Source organism: Penicillium griseofulvum (assembly GCF_001561935.1).
Source record: "Penicillium griseofulvum strain PG3 chromosome Unknown contig_80, whole genome shotgun sequence".
Classification (NCBI taxonomy): Eukaryota; Fungi; Ascomycota; class Eurotiomycetes; order Eurotiales; family Aspergillaceae; genus Penicillium; species Penicillium griseofulvum.
Window position 1 is genome coordinate 2,205,069 of NW_024467471.1, and position 22,024 is coordinate 2,227,092.

Genomic DNA, 22,024 nt, shown 5'->3' on the forward strand with positions numbered 1-22,024 from the left:
CCTTTTGATACCACGGTGTGCCAGCATGAGATCTGAAAAGAAGAGTTGTTCTTTAATAGCTACATATATTTTTCGAGTCTATGCTGTTGGTAGCACGTAAGATACTGAAGGATTGCGTCTTAGCACGTAACCTTAAGAGAGACCCGGCTCTATCAGCAAAATAATTCAAGTCTTTTCGTGACCTTAGAGATAGACTCAGCACTAGTAATGCTGCTATCTCCTTTTATCGAGAGCTTGCAAGATCTAAACTAAATTGCGTGAGTTATTGCGCAAGTTACCCCGAATAATCGCCATGCTTATGTGCTAGGGACCCGCTAGATAAACCTATAGGATACAACCAAGATTACTGTCGGGTTTATTGCCTAGAATTCTCCTCACCATCTAGATATCGGCGCGGAATGATTGTTGGATCCCTCAGTGACGCGATTACTAGGCCCGCTGAGGACATATCTCACTAGTCGTATAAAATCAGTAGCATCGCTAAGATTAATCCCTACCGAAACGTCTTGTACAGTTATCCACATACGCGCTGGGGGGTTTTCGGCATTACAAAACTCCTAAAACACAATGGGAACCGCGGGCGATTCTCAACAAGTGACAGCCGCCTCAGTTTACAGCATAGATGCGGAGAACCAGACCAACAATACCCAGGGAGATGATGTTATAAAGCCTGCCAGGTCATGGAAAAGTTATGTATGGGATACATGGGAGCTTCCACCAGATCAGCGCTGGATGCTGTTTAAAGTAGATGCTTTCGTCCTCACATTCGCATCTCTCGGTTATTTTTTGAAGAATATCGACCAGTCAAATGTCAACAATGCCTTTCTCAGTGGCATGCAGGAAGATCTCGAGATGTTTGGCAATCAACTAGTGACTAGTACGTGCTTTTGCTCTCGCCCGAAGTGCTTTTCCGTTCTGTTTTGGAAAAAGCCGAAAAGTGTTCCGGTATTTTCTAACGACTTTTATAGGCACATCTATCTGGACCGTGGGATATGTCATTGGCCAAATTCCATCCAACTTATTGTTAACCAGAGTCTCACCTCGATGGGTCATCCCCTCGCTGGAGGTAGGATGGGGACTCGCGACTATCTGTACATCAAGCGTCAAATCATATCAAGCTCTGTATGCTTTGCGTTTTCTTGTCGGATTTTTTGAGTATGTTAATACCCCAAAATTCTATTCACTGTCAAGTGGCGAGTAACTGACGCCGCTATAGATCAGGATTTTACCCTGGTATTCATTACTTACTAGGGTCATGGTACACACCCCAAGAAATTGGAAAGAGGGCTATGATCTTCTGGCTTGCCGGTTCAGTTGGCACTTTGTTCAGCGGTTTCCTCCAGGCCGCTGCATACACTAATTTGAACGGGACACATGGTTACGCTGGATGTATGTGACTGCAACGCTTCTATATTTTCTTTATCCCAGGAAATAACCGCTAACTCGTGAGAATAGGGCGTTGGCTTTTCATTATCGACGGTATCATTACATTACCACTTGCGCTCCTTGGATATGTATTCTTCCCGAACCTACCACAAAGCGGCAAGAAGACATGGTGGACAACCCAAGACGAACATCTTTTGTCAGTCAAAAGAATGCAGAAGATTGGACGTGCCGGGAAGCAGCCTTGGACTAAGGCAAAGGTGAAAGGAATCCTGCTGAGTTGGCATACTTATCTTCTTCGTGAGTCGTGGTCTACGCCTTTATCCTGGGACTATACTGACCATGCTCCACAGCATTGCTATACATCCTTTGGAACAATGGCATTCCTCAGCCTGCTATGGGTTATTGGCTGAAGAGCTTTAATGCCGACCCTGCTCCTCTCCCCGGGACATCCTACACTGTCGCACAGATCAATAACTGTGAGTTTGACCTGGGATTCTTTGTTCTATTAAAAATAGCTAATTTTATATACAAGTACCTCTCCCTACCACGGGTGTACTCATCGCCATGTCATTGGCTTGGGCGTGGCTTTCCGATGGGCCATGTCGAGGAGCTCGCTGGCCATTTATTTATGCCGGTGCCATTACTACTGTAAGTTTAAAGGGTTTATATCTGCCGAGTACCTTTCATGCGGTGGCAAATGGCTAATGATTATTTCTACTGCACAGCTTATCTTCGCCTCCCTAATGATGAAAATGCCGTTTTACACGAATCTCAACGGCCGTACGGTTATTTATTGGCTGAGCAATATTGGTGTAAGTCTGCCATTATACCAATGGTTCAACCGTCACATCTAACAGTGCTTTTAGGGCGGTGCCGGCCCTTTGATCTTGAGTTGGATCAACGAGATCTGCTCCGATGACACAGAAAAGCGAGCGCTGCTTGTTGCCATGGCTAATGACCTTGCCTATGTTGTACAAGCTGTCGTAAGTCTCCCTGTATACTCTTCTGATTTGAGCTTCATACTAACGAGATCGAACAAAGGCTCCCAATTTCGTGTGGAAAACCACAGAATTCCCCCAAGCCCCCAAGGGATATACTTGGTCGATCGTACTTCAAGTATTGCTCAGTAAGAAGCCCCTTCTCCATTCAAGCCTTGATCCCACTGACAATACTTCTAGTCTTGAGCACCGCAACTGTTCAATTACTTCTGTGGCTCGATAAGAAGAAAGCCGCAAAGGCAAAGGCGGGTCTTTCAGCTATTGACCCCCTTGAGTCATCGTCTATAGAGGGAGATACATCGGTAGGATCTCGGGAAGATGATGGTAAGGTAGCTAGCACTTCTCGGGTCAAAAATGTTGGCCTGGATTAATTCAGATATGCACCTAAATACTCGACATGTTGGTAGTTGCGAATCAAACCCGACTACAATACTTGATGCTACATCTTACATGACGATAACTGCACTGAAGCTTGGCTATTATTCTCCCACTATAACACATTTGCAATAATTCAGTTACTAGCTCGCACATCCGGTTTACAGATATGTCAGGTAGCTTAAACTACTTTAGGTACTTCTACAGACACTCCGTGGATAGGACATCTTGATTATCCAGCCACAATTCATGCGCACAGGCCGAAGTTAAGCATTGATGCATCAACCCTAAGACCTCAAGCCGCACTGGCATATATACATCTGCCTAATGCGGGGTTCTCTCTGTATGCATATACACACCGCTAATGAGTCCAACAGTCAATTTGAGCTCCGACGACCGCCCTCAGATCCAATACTCCCTTCGGTAACCCATATAGGCTGATCAGATCTCATCTAAAATGACATTCCCATACAAGCACATCTTGCTCGTCGGTGCTACATCCGGAATCGGCAGAGCGCTGGCCGATCGTCTGATACAAGCTGGCATCAAAGTGACTGCCGTAGGAAGGCGCCAACGGCGTCTGGACGAGTTTATTGCAAAACACGGCGAGGAAAAGGCTTCGGGGATGAACTACGACGTCAGCAATATTGACGGTGCTCCACAATTCGCCGCAGAGTCAGTCGGCGAACACTTCGAGATACGGAATTTGGGAATATTTGGGTTTCTAACAAGTTTCTAACAGTGCAATCGCTCAACATCCAGATCTCGACTGTATCTTTCTTAATCAGGGGACTCAACGGAAATACAAGTTGACTGACCCTAAAGATGGGGACTTGGGTGATTTCAGAGCTGAGATGGACGTTGATTTTATCAGCTACGTTGCTCTAACTCAGGCATTCACTCCGTTCTTAATGTCCAGATCGACTCCAACAAGTTTTATATTGTGAGTACGCATATTCAGAACATGTCTTTTAATATTCTAATCTGTTCTGGACAGTACAACGTCGCTTCTGGCTCTGACGCCTGTGTCGAGAATCCCTGCCTATTCGGCCGCTAAAGCTGCGTTGAACGCTTTTATATACTGTTTGCGAGACCAGCTGAGGGATTCAAATGTTAAAGTGATCGAGTTGGCTCCGCCTCTTGTGTCAAGTAAGTGGATATCTCGGTTCAATCGGACCACCAATAGTGGAATGAGAATGAAGAGTATCTATCATGCTAATCATATTGCACATAGCTGAACTTCACGATTATATGGGCATTGAGAAAGGACGAGGCATGGGGATGCCGGTTGAGCAGTATGCTGAAGATGCCTATCAAGCATTGGAAAAGGGTAGCGATGAGATTATAGGTGGAAGTGTTGGACCCACGGAGGTCTTCCAGGATCTAGTCGACAAGCGTCGTAAAATCTTCGACGAGTTCGCCCCAATTCTTCGTGATCTGGATTGAAAGTTGTATTTTCAAGCGATCGCCATTAAAACGTCGAATAGCTAACCATATCAACAATAATCCGGATGTATCCAAAGGCAGCCACGAGACTAAATGCACGAAAGTACTGGATGAATTCATATAATAAGATAGTCATGTTGCCGCTCCGATTCCGCGTCGCGAGTCTGCAGAAGTTAGCCAAGATCAAGTAAACACTTCATAGGGCAACTCACAAACCACACCCATGAAATATTGCTGTTGTCATGTTTGGCCTGTCGACCTCGAGCATCCCAAACAGATTTGAGCAGAGAGACCGACGTGGAATTACTCACCCCACCATGATCTCTGATATGGTCGAATCGCAGCAGGATATAGTGCCGAGCGAACTGAGACAAAGAATCGGCACCAGCCAAAAAAAGCGGCATGACCATTAACTCGATCAGACGGCAGTCTGCAGGAATATTCGCTAATGAGTCTAAAATCGCTGTCACGGAATTTTGTATCATGGGCGCTTCAGCTGGTTGGTTGACATCCAACAAGCGAGATGTATGCAGTATGCATGCGTGACGGAATGCCTCGGCAACTGCATGCCAGCGGGGATTATCGTTCGGATAGCTCTCAGTTTTTAGACGCCATGAGTAGATTTCATTCCGGCAAGCATGGAGGAGTCGCTCGTATTCTGGTGTTGTTATCGTGCCCATGGCATGCGCCTTGGCATGTTCTATAACATTTCCCATGACCAGAAACATTTCGCGTGGACAGCCATTGACTCGCTCGAACTTTAAGTCGCTCAAAGTGGCCACGGCCTCACGAAGCTCCCGGGAGAAACATAGCCTTTGTGGATCTGCAAATGAGCGAATGATGTCTAGCCTGATAGGAAATGCGTCAGAACTGGGGCTATACCCAAGAACGGTATAAAATCACTTGCCATGCTAGATTGCCCAAGAAAAAGATAGTTCGTTCATTCTCTGTGGATAGTGTATTACACAAGCGCAACTGGTTGCAAATTGATAGTGCACCTGTAATATGAACTCCATGAGTGGAGATGCCCGATTCAAAGATCTTCATTCAAATTCGGCCATTAGTTTCTTGGATATATCGGATAGTATGCAAGATTGGCGACTTACATCCTGGAGTAACAGTATCTGGATAGTAACGAAAATCCCATCGCGTTCATTTGCATCCAGTTCGCTAGATATCGTTTTTCGGAGAGTTTCTCCAAGACAGCGTATAGCTCTGAGTCGATACTCAACAGCCAGTGTATCTCGCAAATATACATCTTCTTTGGTTATTCCAATGTGGCATGCAGAAAGACCTAGCACCGCATACAACAGGCTTATATGTTCGTATGCCAGAGGTAAAACATAAAACTGGTAAGGGTTGTCCATGTCAGCAGCTGGAAGCGCGATTTGATGTGGACATATGATCTTGTCATCTGGAAATGGTTGAGTTAGTAAAGTGTTTGACATCTAGGATAGAGTAAACACACAATGTTTTAACAACATTTCCGTCCGTTCTAGCATCAATAAATCGTCCAATTCCACATCTCGCCCTGCTGGCTGTGGCCAGGGATGATCGAGAATTGGCAGTGGTTCGATATTCTGGTCCTCGCAGGCCAAAGCACTTGAATTCTGCTGACCAGAGTCCTCATGGCTGACATCTGAATGATCGGTTCTGATGCCTAGCCGATTTGGGACAGCATGGTCACGGCTTACAGCAGGGACCGCGCGGTTTTTCCACTTGCCCCGGGTTGCTATGCCCGCAAAGCGGAACTTATCCGGGTATCCTTTGCACTCAAGGCCTTTGGTGACGCATCTTTGACAAACGGGTTTTGCGCGGTCGCATTTACGACACTTTTCACGGCATGTTATACAAGCCGGGCCTAGTGATCGTTAGAACTGTATCTTCTCGGTCGTATGTTTCACAAACCTGCCGGCATATCCTCGAGTGACAAGAAAAAAGGTATTTTTCCAAGTAAGTCGACGGTGGAGGAGAAAGTCAGCAAAAGTCAAAAGAGGTCCGGGGATAACGCCACGTGGCGATACCCATTGCCAACTTATTTTTCTTCTATCGAGATGGATTTTAACTGATGTCTTCAATTTCTGTGAATCACAAAAAGTGATTATGGCCTTATTTATCAGGCCAACTAATGGCGTTCTCCAACCCAAGACGCAGTTGGCTAGACCTCTGTCCATACTGTTTCAACTTTACACAAGTCCCTACTATACATGAGGTGCTTTCAGCAACTTGGACCTGTTATCGATCCTATTAGTGCACTTGTATTATTCACTTTCGTTACCTTTCTGTTATTGTGAGTATGTCGAGACGGGGAGTTATCAATTGAGGCAAGAATATCTACTTCGGAAGCTGCAAACAAGGCTTGCCACGTAATATGATCGTACAAGTCACCCTTCACGCTATTCACTTGCAAGGACTGGCTGCGTTGCACAGTGAATAACACCCCCCGCAAGCGCCAGCCCGGTGACATGGACCGGCTGCACCACACGATTTGGACACAAGGCCCGGAAGAGAGCAAGTGCTTCTTGATCCCGCTGGACATCTCCAAATTGTGGAAGAATCAAACCCCCGTTGACAAAATAACTGTTAACGTAGTTGGTTGCAGGTTCGTCATAAGCTAGATTGCCAAAGACCTTGGGATCAGGCTCATCGACAATATGAACCTCGAAAGTGCGTCCCCTTGCATCCAACGTAGTTTGCAAAATGTCTCGAATCTCCTCATAGACGTCTATCCATGCCTTTGGTGCGCTTGGATGCGGTCGACAAAGAACCACGACACCCGGTCGAATGAAGGTGACCTCGGCATCAGCGTGGACATCTGTAACGTCAAGGCCTTTGGAACCAGGAAACCAGATAATCTTCTCAATTCCTAGTAAACGCTTTAGCTCCTCCTCGACCTCTGAGCGTGACATCCCAGGGTTGCGATTCTCATTGAGAATGCTGCTCTCTGTAGCTAATAGCGTCCCGTCACCATCCACAACTAGCGCGCCCCCTTCGAGGCAGACCTTGGATTCGATGCGTGTGACTGGAGATGGCGATTGATCATATTCAATAACACGCTGCGCAAAAGTCGCATTTTCTTCAAGCTGCGCTGTCTGCATGACTGGCCAGTCGAGCCCGTCACAGGCACGGTCATCAAGACCGATGGCACCTTTGCGTCCCCATTCGCTAAACCGGAAATTGATCGCAAATCGCCCTGGCTGGTCGCTAGCGTCAAGTGGTTCGACATAGACGGGGCCTGTATCACGAGCCCATAGGTGATTGGTTAAAAATGGAATGATTGATATGTTGGACATATTACTGGGGTATTTGGTATTGGCTTGTTCCACCAGAGCCTGGGCTCTCTGGACATCTTCTGGTCGTGCAAATAGGCGGACAGGCTCAAATGCGGAGATTGCAGAGGCTAGACTAGCAATCTCGAAGCACGCGCTGTCATAATATGCTGTGGCAATGGAGTAGATAGATGGAAAACTCAATATAGTTGCTGCGTGGCGAGATGTTTCGCTTGGATACCGAAACCTCCCAGCTTTGGCTAAGTTAATCGCCATGTTGAACGCTTTGTTGAGGCCTCTGAGCGGAAGAGCGGGGCTTTACGATCTGAAAAAGATTGTAGTTCTCCATAACTGTGAAGGGCACTTTTATAATGAGTCAAGCGGACTTAAGTCCGCAACTTGCTCTGGCTATGCTTTCCGGTCAAGGCTCCAGTGTTTTGACATCGAGGGAAGGTGAGTGTGCAAAAGACAGATATAACATGCCTTTGAAAAACGCATTGAACTTCAACGCATTTGTGTCATATGTACTCCTTGGGTATGATGGATTGCATAAAGAAAACCTATTTAGGGATAAGCCAGGCATGCTTGATGCCTAATAAGACCTAAGGCCATCACCATTAGCAATGTCATTTAGCTCGGGGCTCTGGCCTTCTTGGCACATTAGAATAAAGTCCGTAGTCCGTAGTGCTAATAACACGTCCGTCATAGGAGTTAGGCTGAAACCAATCAACCAAAGCAACCAATTATTGGTGCAAATCAAAGGGAATTGAGTTCATCTCAAGTCAAGACCATTTGAAGTCAGAAAATATAATTCAGCTTCCAATGTTTGTTGCCACGCCCCTCGTGTCTCTGACTCGCTGACCGCAACTTTGGAATACTGTCGAGTTCTTTACTTTCGGTGCAGTTTCTCCCTCAAACATATCAATTCCCAATTTCTCAGAGTTAATAGTCAAGAATAAACATCATTATCCTCGCTCTTATTGATGTTTTCCGGAGATACATTCAAAGAACTGACGTGTTGTATATGCGGGCACTCGTATTAGGTTAAGTAACTAAACTTGATACAGCCCCCGCGCGACAACAAAAGATCCGAGACCCGTCGCTTTGGTGTCGGATAGGCCTAACCAGATAGATAGATCAGACGTTGCTTTAACTGCAAGGGGCCTAGTTGTTCTTTTTTCGGAACAAAGAACCGGTACACTTTCAGGACACTTTCAGCCTCCAATGTCCTTTCGTATTCAATGTTTTTGAACTTGGCAGAACTATGAGATGGCGGATTTGTTGTCTTTCTAGATATGACTGGTCCATGCTATCGCCCAAAATATACCCAAAGGTATTCAATCCATACCTAGGATTTCTATTTAAAGGATTTGGGTAATATTCAATATTAGAGGCCCATGGACTCATCTGGGCAAATTTAACTACATCTTCTTCCATATACCAATGTTTGTTATGTGGCTCTCGTTATGAAATATTGGCCATGATGGGATATAGGCGTGCATCATGGCCATTGAGAATTATAACGAGTGCTTCCCTAATTATCTTCGTCTGGCTCATCAGTGATAGCATCCCAGGGTGCATACACTGCGCCGATGATCCTCCTAAAGCACACTTTCTCCCCGTTCCCATCAAGCTGAATGAGTGCTCTAACATCTTAAGTCCTACAACCCACTCTTCGGTATTACCGGCCCACGAACCAAGGCCCAACCTCCCCCAGGACTGCCTATCATCAACAGAAGAGTCAATATTTTGTGACAATCGTTTCGGTACTCGGTACCTTGAAAACTTCCACAACTCCATTACAGAGTACTGCACCGCAGACTCGCCATCCAATATTACGTGCCTGCACAGTGAAACCGTCAAGGGACGTGTTGATTCATTATGCATCGCCCGTAACGCAATTTTCGATCCCACCACAGCCAAATTCCATCTAGGCTGTGCACTCGACATGCTCCCTGATTTACAGCTACCCTTCCTCGTCCCCGAATATGGCACATTCCCAAAATACATGTTCGACACCGGCCCGCGCGTCATTATGGATAACTGGGTCGAGCTTGGCGAAACCCTTGAGCCAAACGAGTCAAAAACACCTAAATATACGATATTGATCAAGCGAGAGGGATCATCCAACTTATGGCATTGCCTACTAGAGATCTTTTCTACATCCCTAACATTGAACGTACTCCAAATGGGCCAAACATCCGATTCGCCATTTTCTACCACCCCCAATATTTCTAATACTCAAGTCGTCCTGCTTGACGATCACACGGACGGCCCATTCTCCGATTTGTGGTCGATCTTCACAAATCAACCAATACGACGTCTCAAAGACCTGTCCCCGACAAGCTTTGAGAACATCATTCTCCCGCTCGCGGGTGGAAGCAACCCCCTTTGGCAGACCGATTACTCACGGGATGGTGCTTCATGTAATACCTCGGCGCTTCTGCGCAAGTTCTCACGCCGAGTCTTGGATCACTACGAAATTCCAGTCCAGCCGCGCCAGGGTAGCGAGATAACAGTAACTTTCATCGACCGCATGAAGACCCGCATCCTACTCAACCACACTGAATACCTTGAAGATGTCAAGTCTTCTTTTCCGAACGTTATAATCCAGGAAGTTGATTTTGAAACAATTTCGTTCGAAGAACAATTGCAAGTTACGCAGCAGACGGATATTCTGGTTGGGGTCCATGGGGCTGGTTTGACACATGCGATGTTCCTACCTCCGCGGTCGACTGTTGTTGAGATTCTTCCCGCGCAGGTTGATATTAGGGTATTTGAAAACCTAGCTTCTCTGTTGGATCATTCATATTTCAGTGTTCATTCCTCGAAGAGATCGGATACCTCTCCCAAGGTGGATTGGCATCAAGAGTCAGTCTCTTTGAATAGGGAGTCATTTGCCGATGTTCTGAATATTGCTTTGAAAAATTTGTATAATAAGAGTGCATGAAGTCATGATAACGGCCAATGAAATGAATATAACGAACATATACATACAACAGTTGAATAGCTCTTGTCCCGAGCTATACATCGAATCACGGAATTTGTAGCAGGCATATATGTGCCTAGGTGAGTCCTTATATGACCTCCGTAGTAGCCACCTAACCCACTAATACCATATAAAGAAAACTACAAGAGCAGAAACGGATGTCAAATCTGTAAATTAAAAATAACTCGGCGCGGTAAGAAATATGTACTGAACCACGACGGCAAGGGGGAATCACACGTATGCAAAAGAACCCGATATGTAACGCGAAAAGTCAGACTGCCAACAATGAGTCGGGGTATCTTGAACTGACGGCCGACTGTGCAACAGACCGAACAGCGAAAAAGGAAAGACAAAGTGGGAACCCATATCAAACGCCTTTGGATGCCCGAGGGGATATGATAAGGGAATGGACACGTATGTAACCGCTATGGAAGAGAGTGAAAATGAAAATAACAGAAAGGAAGGGAAAAGACGGGTCACGTCATACATTTACAAATCAAATCTTGAATCATTTGAGCTGGCCCTTACGCACAGCACCATAGCCTTTACTGAAGAGCTCTTGGATTTCAACGGAGCGACGACGGCCGGTAGCGTCTTCGGGACAGAGGAGGCCAGACTGGCGACCACGGTCTGTCTCCGCATCAGCGACATTCGCAGCATCGCGACTCGGCACGCTGCTGCTGTGACTGGCCGTCGCGCTGGCGCTGGTGAACCCATCGATCTCGAGTTCCTTGGCTTCAGGCTTGGTGTCCATGACGCGGGGGCGGGCGAGGAGCTCGCGGACCTGGCGTTCGCGGGCGTCGATCTCGGCGAGCTCGGCGTTTTCGCGGGCGATCTCCAAGCTTGATCTCTTGGTGCCGTGGTCCCAGCCCTGCTGGAGTTCTGAGGCGGCAGCCTCTTCGAAGCGCCTGCGGATGTCGAGGTCTTGTTCATATTCTTGGAAGATGTCGACGTCTGTTGGGAAGAATAAGGCGCGGAGGGTTGAGACGGTGAATTCGAAGAGGAGGACTGCCGAGACGGAGAGAAGGAGGACGGCCCAGAAGAGGAGGTTGTGGCCGGAGTGATGGATGAAGTTGGAAGGGAGGAAGTAGATACCTTTTCCGGATTCCATTGTGTATTCGCGGTCGAGAATGAGGTCCCACATGAACCAGCCGCCGACGGAGATGATTATCACAGCTAGCGACATGTAGGTTTTGTTGTGGACTTCCAGGGCTTGGAGCTTGACGTTGATGACGATGATGCACGCGGAGAAGGTGAGTAGGCCCATGGAGAAGATATCGTTGTCGCTGGGGTTGATTCTTGCGAGACCGAAGAGGCTCCACATCGTGAAGAAAATTATCACTGCTTCGCAGGTCGCCATGAAGGACCATCCCAGATAAAGCTTGATATTGAAGCCGCCGTGCCTTTGACCCTTGGTGTAGAGCTCCGGCACGGCTAGCAGTGTCGATGCTGAGAGGTCTTTGGTGAAGATACCCAAGAAGATCACAGCGAGCGAGGTGAACAAAGTGTTGAACATACTCAAACTCCACGGCTCGTACAAACTAGTGCCAGTGTAGCCGTTCCAGCGCTGGTACAGCGCTTGAGTCAGGTAGAACACCATTTCCTTCCAGAACGTGCCAAGTGTATATTTGCAAGCACGCATATAGTTCCATCGGCCATGCACAAGAAGCAACTTGAGCAGGAAGCGGAACTGCGCGATCGAGTAGTCCGAGATGCGTGCTGCTTGCAATCCCTCCTTTCCAGTGATTCCAATACCCACATGGGCCTCTTGGATCATGGCGATATCGTTGGCGCCGTCTCCAATAGCAAGCGTTATTGCGTCGGTGAGCTGTTTGCGGATTGATTTCACCAAGAACGCTTTTTGCTTCGGACTCGCTCGGCAGCAGATGACCGAGTCTGCCTTGACAGCCAATTGGAAGAATCGTTCACGCACTACCTCATTCGCTTCGATCGTGGACAGCGTCTGACCATCAACCACGACCACAGAATGTGCCACGCGAGCGCCGGTAATCTCGCCGATAAGGTCTACGATCGTTTGCTCAACGTCGCCATTCTCTTGATCCAAGACAGTCAGTGTCGAGTACTCCTTGACAAGACGACACGAGTGGCCGACATTGATAGCAGTCTCCCGCTTATCACCAGTCAACATCCACATCTTGATATTGGCTCGTCGCAGTTTTTCAATAGCCTCTGGCACGCCCTTTTGCAGTTTGTCCTCAATCGCAGTAGCGCCAGTAAGTTCCAGCTGCTGTTCAATCTGCTCGCCTGCATCCTCAATCTTTTGCTGCCTGTCAACGAGGCTAGTGCAAGCCTCATGGTAGGCAATTTTCCAGTTCGTGTAGGTCGCTTCATCCAAGAATCGGTGGCCATACAACAAAGTCCGAAGGCCGTCAGTGGCAAAGTCATTTAGATGCTGGAAGCAGCGCTCGAAAATAGCGGCCTCGTTGACAACCAGTGCCTCCTCGACGAGATCCTCCTCATCATCTTCGCCATTCGTAGAACTACCAGAATCCGAGATCGCAGCTGAGGGTCTACCCATCTGCGCCGAAGGCCGAGGGCTGTAGTACTCGCTATCAGCCTCTCTGTTCCGCATACCACCATCTGTCTCCCGATCGCGCAGCCAAACATCGATACTGGCCCGAAGAGCTGAACCCTGTTGCCCAGTAATCGACGAGCGCTGACGGGTGAAGCTAGGCCGGGTCATACTGCTCCGAGCCATACTGTTCTTCCGGCTGTGGTGCTCACTGTTACGTCGAATGACCTGGTTCATTTCGGCGTTCTTGCGTCTGCTTGCACGGCGCTCAATCTCATTCGCCTTCTCACGCGCCAGATCGGCTTGCTTTAGGAGACGCATCAGCGTAGTGTCGGCACCTTTGCAGAATAGGCAAATGCGCTGGTCGGGCATTCGAACAACTACCGACATACGCTTTCGCGCGCTTGAGAATTCGATCACGTCCATAATCTCGTAGACTTCGTCGGTGGTGGCTTCGTCCGGTCCGTTGGGTCGAGTGCGGATGGTCAACTTGTTTGCTTGGCGATCCACGACGAGAAATCCGAGTTCCTGGGCTGCAAGAACAAGAGCTAACTCATCGGGAGAGGAAGCCTGGAAAGTTGTTTTTCCGTTCTTGTCTTCTTCGGGAATACAAGTGTGACACAGGGCCATGGACAGAATGAACAGTTTGGCCTTTCGGGCAAAGATGGTGTACGGCTTGCGCTGAATGTATTCGAGCATCTCCTCAGTGCGGTATGTAGTAGCCGAACGACCATGCTGACGGAGAGCATCAAGGGGCCCAGAAACATTCGATGGACGGGGCATCTGAGCCTCGGAAACATTCGACTTGCGGCCCATCGCCTTTTTCCCCTTTACTCTCCGTTTCTTGTGCATCAACTTGGTGTGGTCTCCTTCACGAGCAGCCTCCTCCTGGAGGTCTGTATCGTGCAACCAGGCGGTTCCAGCCACACTCATCTTGCGGAAGCGCATAGAGTTATTTGTCAGAGTACCGGTCTTGTCGGAGAAGATGTAGCTAACTTGGCCGAGCTCCTCGTTGATCGTGGATGTGCGCGCCTCAAGCGGGGTGTCGGTTTCGGGATCGTACATATCGATATCGTTCAAGAGCAGCATCTGGGCAACTTTAACGATTTCCATACTCACATACAGGGAGATGGGAATCATGGTGTTAAACATGATCAGGAACGAAGTGAAAATCGGGCCGTACGAGACACTAGCGTTTTCAAGGTACCAAGAACGTTTCTCTACGTCCTGTGACCAAAACTTGTAAGCCACGGTGCAGACAACAGCCAGGATAACGACCAGAACCACAATAAGCATAACCACACGGTTGACCTTGTCCTGCAGAGCAGGCTTCTTGATTCGTGGGTTCTTGTTGGCGTTCATTCGAATCTTGCACTCCTCGCCAGTATAGATCACCATACCAAGAGCGCGATCGGTATTGCGAAGGATACTGCCACGGTAAACGATCTCGTTGTTGGTCAAGGGCAGTCTCTCCTGTCCATTGACACTGACGTGACCGTCGAACTTATAGAGATCCAAGTTGGGGTCCTCAACGACAAAGTGCAAGGAGTTGCTGTTGATGTCTTCCACAGTCGAGCACACCTTGGAGACAGGCTGACACGGCTGCTTATTTTTCAAGTTTGTCTCACCGTCAAGCGCCATGGTCTCGATGTAAGCGACGCCATTGGGTCCGCTGGCATGAAGGAGAGCAATATCAGCGGGGATCGGGTGGTCGCGTTCAAGTTTAATGACGTCCCCAACACGAATTTCCTCACACTTGATCCGCTGCCAATCTTGAGCGTTGCTTATCACGGAGGCGCCATCCTGGACTGTCCCATGACCTGGACGAAGCACCCAAGCATCCCGATTGTTCTCTTCCTTGTCCAAGCGATACCGACGATAGTCATCAAATCCTTCCTTGCCCATTGAGATACCAACGAAGATCAAAAGCGGAACGATGGTTGTGTATGTTCCAGTTGTACTCAAGCCGGGAATCATCTGTAGGATGGCGACGATCAAGAAGTAGAAATTGGCGACTTTGGTGAATTGAGCGAAGAATTGACGAGGGAAGAAACTCCAGAGACTGTAACGACTAGAACGGATGTAATTACCGATGTAAGGCTTCTCGGTGCGCTCATCAATCATGGAACCTACCATAGACGGATTCAAGTCAATGTGGCGCCCATCCTTAGTAGGTGGAATATCCTTGATGCGCAGAATAAATTTCTGGATGGACGTCATAACAGCCTCAAAACGCGCGACAGCCACTGCGGCTGTCGCCTTTTGCTGGCGCCATTTATCGTGGGCTACAGACACAGAGAACTGCTCCTTGAGGGTTCTTTCCGACGGATCGAAGGATACGTAAGGGGAGGCACCATCCTTATGAGTCGAGTCGAGCGTCGCCGTGGGCGCGACACTCAGAGCATGCTTCTCATCGGCAGCCGTGAGCGGTTCAGTAGGCGGGGCCTGGGCAGGAGTCACGTCCGAAGAGGGTTCTTTGACCTCACCCAGCTCAGCCAGGGCAACATCATTTGTCTCCGTCGAGTTGATGGTCTTATTGAATATGCTGCGACGGAGCGAGTATCCACGATTTCGCGACCGAGACCGACCGGCGGACTCAGCAGGCGGGGAGAGGGTAGCGTTCTGGGTCGCATTGGTAGGCGAGAGCGGAGAGGTGGGTGAGTGGGCGGGTCGAACAGATGGAGGCGCCAGCGCCGTTTCGATGGTCAGGCCGCGGGAATTGGGGCGTTGGTCCCAGTTTGTCTGTCGTTGTTCCTCGACGGACTCGCGATCGAGATCGGTTGAGAAGCGCACATGTTGGGAGGAGATCCGCCGCCCGGAGTCGGAGAGAGTTCGCGAGGATACAAGAGACGGGCGTCGTAGAACATCGCTCTGGTCGGGTTGGGTGCCCTCTGTAGGTTCTGTAGGTTTATCGTTGAGGGACATGACAGTCGAATTCCTGGCACGAGTGCGCGGGACAGATACCGACGATCTCGGTATTTTCTTTTTTTTTTTTTACCTCCGAGATTTTCAAATCTTTCCTCTGCTAGCGTTCCCACTCAGGGTAGATCGAAGTATTCGATTTCAACTGATTAAACAGTCATTTCTTCCGCTGTTCTTTCACAGCGGGGGTGACGAGATCCCCTGTCGTAAAACGAAGGTGTTGCGAGGGTTGAGTAAACGATAGTACTCCCGTCTGACGCAAGGATATAAATGAAGGGCGCAATGATTATGTCTTATGGAGAAAAGAAAGAGAGGCCAAAGGAAGAGATTAAGAGACTAAAAGAGACTAAAAACCCAGAGAGAAGAGAGAGAGAGGAATAGCCAAGACCAAGTCCACAGGTTTGGGAAAGGATACCAAAAACGGCCTAGTGTTCCAACTGGCGATATCCTAGGATATAGATCTCGAATACTCTATATAAAGGTATATTATAGGTAGAGATATAAAATAAAAATGGCGCAAGTGGAAAATCCTAAATGTCAAAAACGTCTTCAGGACCAATGGTCAAAACCGTCCATAGCTGATGTTTGGGCAAACGCGTATGCAACCATACAATATCCGCCTCCAGGCAACAGTCCCCCCAAGTTAATTTAAGAATCACCGAATCAAGACGTTTTTGAGGCGAAACATGGGCCCGGATCCAGATCTATCTGCCTTGTTATTGGTCAACCTAACATTCCCTTGGACCCTCCAGCCCTATTGCAGATGTCAAACTGGAACATATGTATGGGGTACTTACGGAGTACAACATATGTAACTTTTTTTTTTTTCTCTTTTAATACTCCGTACATGTAAGTTTATATATGCCGCGTGTATCCAAGTGCGTATGTTGTATACAGGTTTCACCTTTCAACCGAACCCGTGGACTGATTTTAGTGTAGCCTTGGCACCTGTCAAGGGCCCATACCCAGTTTAAAAAAAAAAGGAAACAGAGAACAATTTGAATATTCTTAGAATGTTAGGTTCGAACCATTCGAAAAAAAAACTACGTGGAGTAAACATCTCCAACCACAACTCTCAAAACCGCATGGCAAAAATCATTTGTGACGTCACATTCAGTAACGTGGCCCATACTGGCCAGAGCCCTGTGGCGGATACTGTGGCTGACCATATCCACCCTGTGAACCCTGGTACGGAGGCTGGGGAGGCTGTTGGTATTGGCCTTGAGGGTATCCAGACTGGGAACCATAACCAGGAGGAGCACCAGGGGGCGGTCCATACGGAGGAGCTTGCCCCTGAGGAGCTTGGCCCTGAGGTTGGCCGTAACCTCCTCCATATTGACCGGTCGGCTGAGGCGGTCCACGACGTTGGCTCTCTCGCTCATCCTTGGTGTCGTAAGAAGAATCAATAGCGCCAAGCATCAGTTTGGCACACTACATAGACAGTCAGTTCAAATACTACGTGAGGATGTGTTAAAAAAAACTTACCCAAAGTTCACGAGTAAGGTGCACTGGTGGGTTAGCACGGGACATTTCATCCTGCTCAACCTCAAAGTCTAGAACATGTTAGCTAGATCCACTATGAACCCCACATGGAACTTACTGGAGGTACAGTCAATCAGGCGGCCAATATGAGGGTCCTCGTCTAGAGAAGACAAGAAGTCGCGAGCCCGCTGATCGGTTCCCACCTGTGAGAACTGGAAGGATACAGCGCCAGGGCCATAATGGGTCTGAGAAGTCTCCGCCACAGCATAACGAATAGTATTACCCACGGTATCGTGAGGCTCTCCGGCAGGTTGTCCATCAGTGATGGTGATAATCAGCACGGGCTTCTCGAGACGATTGGCTCGAACGGGTTGGACGACCATCGGGTCGATGACCTTGGCCTTCAGGCTGGTGCCCAGCGGGGTCAGACCCGAGAAACGAACTCGGGAAACTAGACGTTCGACATCATCCGCGTTGCGAATGCCATCGCCCTTCTCAGTGGAGTTCATGAACCGAACAGAAATACCATCCTGGTCGAAGGTTGATGCAGCAGTAGCCACAATGCCAAGAATCTGTCTAAGTTGATCCTTTCGGAGTCCCTTCTCTTCGAATTCGATCGAACCACTATCATCAACGTAGAGAATCACGTCGAAAAGCGCGAGCTTCATGACATCGGTCGCAACCTCCATGGGCACGGCCCATTCATGAATCAGCCTGTTGAGCTTACCCGGTGCTTCAGCGGCAAGCGTCTGAACAAGCCGGTCCAGTCGTTCTTTGGGGTAGAAACTTCCGAGACGCTTCTCTTCAATTGTAGAACTCAAAAGTGAGTGGTAAGCTGCGACCTGTTGCGGGGTAGCCGGGGGAGCTGCGGACTGAGGGGCACCACCGGGTGCGCCATATTGACCTGGTGGCGGTCCACTTGGTGCTCCATACTGGCCTGGTGGGGGTCCGCTTGGTGCGCCATACTGACCTGGCGGTGGTCCACTGGGTGGTCCAGGCGAGGGCCCAGGACGGCCCTGGCCACCGGGGTATGGAGCTCCCTGAGGGTAGGGTGGTGCCTGGTTCTATTTTCCGTTAGCATTTTTCTTCCACAAGCATTCGATGAAAATCCAAAGTGCAACGAGACACAAAACACAGAAATAGGCAGTGATGCAGGACAAGGGGTGTTTTGTACATATGACGGCTGCTGGCCAGGGTAAGGTTGTTGTCCAGGGTATTGCTGTTGTCCAGGGTATTGCTGTTGTCCAGGGTACGCTTGTGGAGAAGCTTGCTGTTGCCCAGAATAGGGCGGCTGTCCATGCTGTCCTGGGTAGGGCGAACTGGGAGAAGCATAAGGCTGTCCCGGTTGCTGACCCGGGTAGGGCGAACTAGCGGATGCATAGGGCTGGCCTTGTGGTGGGGGTGGAGGGGGGCGGCCATAGCCCTGAGATTGCGGCTGAGATGCGGGGTAGGGGGTGGATGGCGGAGGCCTGGAATAGGGAGATGACGGATTGTTCTGATGCTGAGATGAGCCGCCGTATGGATATCCTTGGTAAGGTCCCGACATGGTTGTTCCAGAAAAATGATGGCCGTGGAGGGGTAAAGCGTAGAAGTGGGGGAAAACACAAAAAGGTTAGGAAAAAAATATGGCTTACCGATCCCTGAGGGGCTGGGGATCCTGAATAAGCCTGATATTGCTGTTGACCCTGAGTACGTTAGCACTTGTTTTTCTTTTTCTTTTCTTTTTTCTATGACGTCGAACTGCGAGTCATAGCAAAAACAGGCGCAGCAATGGACATATGACTTACCGATCCACCAGCCTGCAATGATGCAGGAGGACCCCCAGTGTATCCCGATGGAGGTGCACCTCCGTATGAACCACTATTGGCCATTTGATTATTCTGAGCTGCGGCAATTTTCTGAGCAAACTAAAGGTGAAGGGTCAGGTTGGGAGATTCTTTGGAGCTGTAGAAAGAGGAATCTGACTTACACCCATGATTTAAACTGAGGAGGAAAAGAGGCGAAGAAGTAAGACACAAAAGTTGGAGTATCACGAGAGAATTCCAAGGTTTGATGACGTTGCCCAGTGTGGATAGGTTGCCCCTCTTAAATAGCCCAACTGAGGCTGAGCTCTCTACCGCAAGGCACCTCGGGATACCTGGGCCCCCACTTGTATTGACTAGCAAGTAAAGTAACTTAAAGTATTATCAATGAAGTCACAAGGTTGTATCTATGCAGCCCTATAAATAATATATAGACCACATATTTGCTATTGGGATTTTCCTGTGCCCCGCTTTATGAGGGCGCCTAGGGTCCTTAGTCTTTCACACCTTGGCGGAAACACAGATTGATTACTCGGTGAACAGTGCAGGAAAACCATAATGTCTTTTCTCTACCTAGTTCTAATCAAACTAGTGACCAGATACCAATCCATCGCGACTCCCTCAAGTTTCACGGAGCAAATGCGTGATAATCATATCCAGATATGTCCCAGCACGGGGTGTTACGGCCTCAATTCCCTCCAATTTGGCTGCATCATCCCACAGTCGAAGTGAAACCATATCGTCTCGAAGGGGATCTTCGTCGAAGTTTTTAAGATCCGCACCTTGGAAGGGGCCGCCTTGGAACCCAAGCGATCTCTGTGAGGCAGATGATAGAGAGTCGTAGTATCTTTGGTCAGCGGCAGTAAGGTACCTAAATGGTAAGTCGGGGCGCTTAAAAGACAACCAAGATCACGTACCTCTTCGCAGCGACATGACTATTTACTAAGCGACACACCGTCTTGCTGAATCCAAGAGAATGAAGGTATGATGCCCCGATGGCTTCATGGCCGACCCGGCCGACATTTTCCGTGCTTTCGCGAAGGTTCATGCGTACCTCCTTAGTGGATTCTAGGGGAATGATTTGACCGATGTCATGCAATAAAGCTGCAATTACCAACTCATCACGAGCATCTAGAAAAATGTTAGTAACTGTAAGAAATCGTAAGAACAATACGTACTCGCTTTATGGGCCTGATGAGCTGCCTGCAGACAATGTTCCAACTGGCTAATTGACTCGCCGATGTAGTCACCTTGGCCATACTTTTCTAGAGCGCCGATCAAGGCCTCTGCTTTTTCTTTCGCTGACTGTTGATTCATAATCCGAGTTACTCTTGGAACGGGGTAGAAGAAGCGTTGGAGAGGTCAATATCTATAGAGATGAAAAAGCGAAGAGAAAGAGGTGAGATGGAAGAAAGTTCTCCTTATATACGCAGACCACTTCTATTACAACTCCAGGCCAATTGGGGCACCGAAACTAAAGTGTTCGGTGATCATGCCGGTGGTCCACATGAATTTGAAGGCTGAACCAGACCAATTGATTTCAATGGCAGATACTTTCTAATTATTTTGCGTCGAGGTATGTCAACGTCAGTGTTTCACCATCTTAAATTCATATGGAATTGGCCTTCTACTTGCTACTAAGCATACTATATACCTCGTCTGCACCGATCAGGCCGATATGACCTTAAGAGTCCACAGTTAACATAGGGGACCCAAAGGCATATCGCACACGACCTTCCTCATATGACTTTCCGCTTTCCCGCATGTGTGTTGCAGGCCAGAGCTTTTGTCGATCAGAATAGTACTTATCATGCAGATCACCTTCGGCGGCACAGTTATAAGTTGCATATATCGCACGGCGGTCTTTCGAGCTAACATTCGCGCCACTGCGGTGGGCCAGGTACGAGCCAAAAATGAGGATATCACCTTCCCTTATTAATAAAACTGTGATTAAAGTATCGGGGGGTTCTCAGTTTGCATACCTGAATCAAGCTCAGCCGGTGTCCATACATTGCTTTCGACCCAACCCGACGCAATGCAGCGATCTCCACCGAGAGGAATATCCATTCGATGACTACCGTTCACCACTTCCAGACCTCCATTGGCTGCATTCATGCTATCGACTGCTGCAAGGATAGTCAAATGCTTGATGTTTTTAACATGGGTGTAGGCATTGGCATCGATATGAGGATCGAAACCACCTATCAGACAGGTGAGTGATCGAGTCAGGGCTATAAAGTGGACATCACTTACCACTTCCCGCCAACTTGTAGTTGATTTTTTCTTTGAAGAGAAACATCTCCTCTCCGGCTAGCTGTTGTAGAACGCTTGTTGCGCGCTGTCCTCGGAGGAAACTATCAAATCCGACATGCGAATTGGCAAAGTTTTCAGTGCGACACAGTACCCGTTTGCCTTCAGCATTAACCTCTTGATAAGGCATCCAGGGAACGTCAGGGGTGCATGGAAGATCGTGAACTTCCTGTGCCCATTCTCGCAGTAGCTCCGATTCCTTGGAAGTGAAAAAGCCACGAATCAGGAGGTATCCATCCTCGTGGAAACTCTGAAGCTGCTCAGCAGAGAGCGAGTAATGATAATTATTCATTCTTGTGGAAACACAGAAGAGATGCTTTCATGAAACGTTCGGGGCTCAGGAGCTTGCATTTTGTAGATCAGGAAGTAGGTAATGAAATTCCGAAGATATCGCCCTTCACACCGACACGGGTACTTCTTGATGACAAGATATAGATCTATGTAACACGTCCCCAAGCACATGGGTGAAAGATAACCTTAGATTGGTTTGACGATCAGGAACTACCCTAGTA

General features: G+C 48.4%; 6 protein-coding genes across 6 annotated transcripts; 2 read left to right on the top strand and 4 right to left on the bottom strand.

Annotated features, from left to right (window-relative positions):
* Window positions 1-567: 567 nt before the first annotated feature.
* On the top strand, window positions 568-4,205 carry PGRI_018350 (Glucose/ribitol dehydrogenase; the record flags this gene model as incomplete). The annotated part of the gene is made up of 14 exons (XM_040789548.1): window positions 568-877; window positions 969-1,155; window positions 1,217-1,389; window positions 1,456-1,683; window positions 1,737-1,862; window positions 1,919-2,034; window positions 2,112-2,198; window positions 2,253-2,369; window positions 2,428-2,512; window positions 2,565-2,686; window positions 3,196-3,434; window positions 3,502-3,702; window positions 3,757-3,908; window positions 3,994-4,205. The coding sequence occupies 14 exons, from the start codon at window positions 568-570 to the stop codon at window positions 4,203-4,205; spliced, it is 2,355 nt and encodes a 784-aa protein (XP_040646501.1).
* A 2,396-nt stretch (window positions 4,206-6,601) lies between these two features.
* On the bottom strand, window positions 6,602-7,750 carry PGRI_018360 (agmatine deiminase family protein; the record flags this gene model as incomplete). The annotated part of the gene is made up of 1 exon (XM_040789549.1): window positions 6,602-7,750. One exon carries the CDS (start codon window positions 7,748-7,750, stop codon window positions 6,602-6,604), a length of 1,149 nt encoding a protein of 382 aa, XP_040646502.1.
* Window positions 7,751-9,422: 1,672 nt separating this feature from the next.
* PGRI_018370 (DUF563 domain protein) lies at window positions 9,423-10,424 on the top strand (the record flags this gene model as incomplete). Its single annotated transcript, XM_040789550.1, has 1 exon — window positions 9,423-10,424. The coding sequence occupies one exon, from the start codon at window positions 9,423-9,425 to the stop codon at window positions 10,422-10,424; it is 1,002 nt and encodes a 333-aa protein (XP_040646503.1).
* A 547-nt stretch (window positions 10,425-10,971) lies between these two features.
* On the bottom strand, window positions 10,972-15,921 carry PGRI_018380 (aminophospholipid-translocating P4-type ATPase DNF3; the record flags this gene model as incomplete). Its single annotated transcript, XM_040789551.1, has 1 exon — window positions 10,972-15,921. One exon carries the CDS (start codon window positions 15,919-15,921, stop codon window positions 10,972-10,974), a length of 4,950 nt encoding a protein of 1,649 aa, XP_040646504.1.
* A 1,110-nt stretch (window positions 15,922-17,031) lies between these two features.
* rfeF (uncharacterized protein) lies at window positions 17,032-19,375 on the bottom strand (the record flags this gene model as incomplete). Its single annotated transcript, XM_040789552.1, has 6 exons — window positions 17,032-17,349; window positions 17,404-17,471; window positions 17,519-18,464; window positions 18,559-18,927; window positions 19,188-19,307; window positions 19,370-19,375. 6 exons carry the CDS (start codon window positions 19,373-19,375, stop codon window positions 17,032-17,034), a joined length of 1,827 nt encoding a protein of 608 aa, XP_040646505.1.
* Window positions 19,376-19,823: 448 nt separating this feature from the next.
* Window positions 19,824-21,804, bottom strand: PGRI_018400 (Phytanoyl-CoA dioxygenase; the record flags this gene model as incomplete). Its single annotated transcript, XM_040789553.1, has 6 exons — window positions 19,824-20,073; window positions 20,120-20,333; window positions 20,381-20,507; window positions 20,932-21,128; window positions 21,185-21,403; window positions 21,456-21,804. 6 exons carry the CDS (start codon window positions 21,802-21,804, stop codon window positions 19,824-19,826), a joined length of 1,356 nt encoding a protein of 451 aa, XP_040646506.1.
* Window positions 21,805-22,024: the final 220 nt, after the last annotated feature.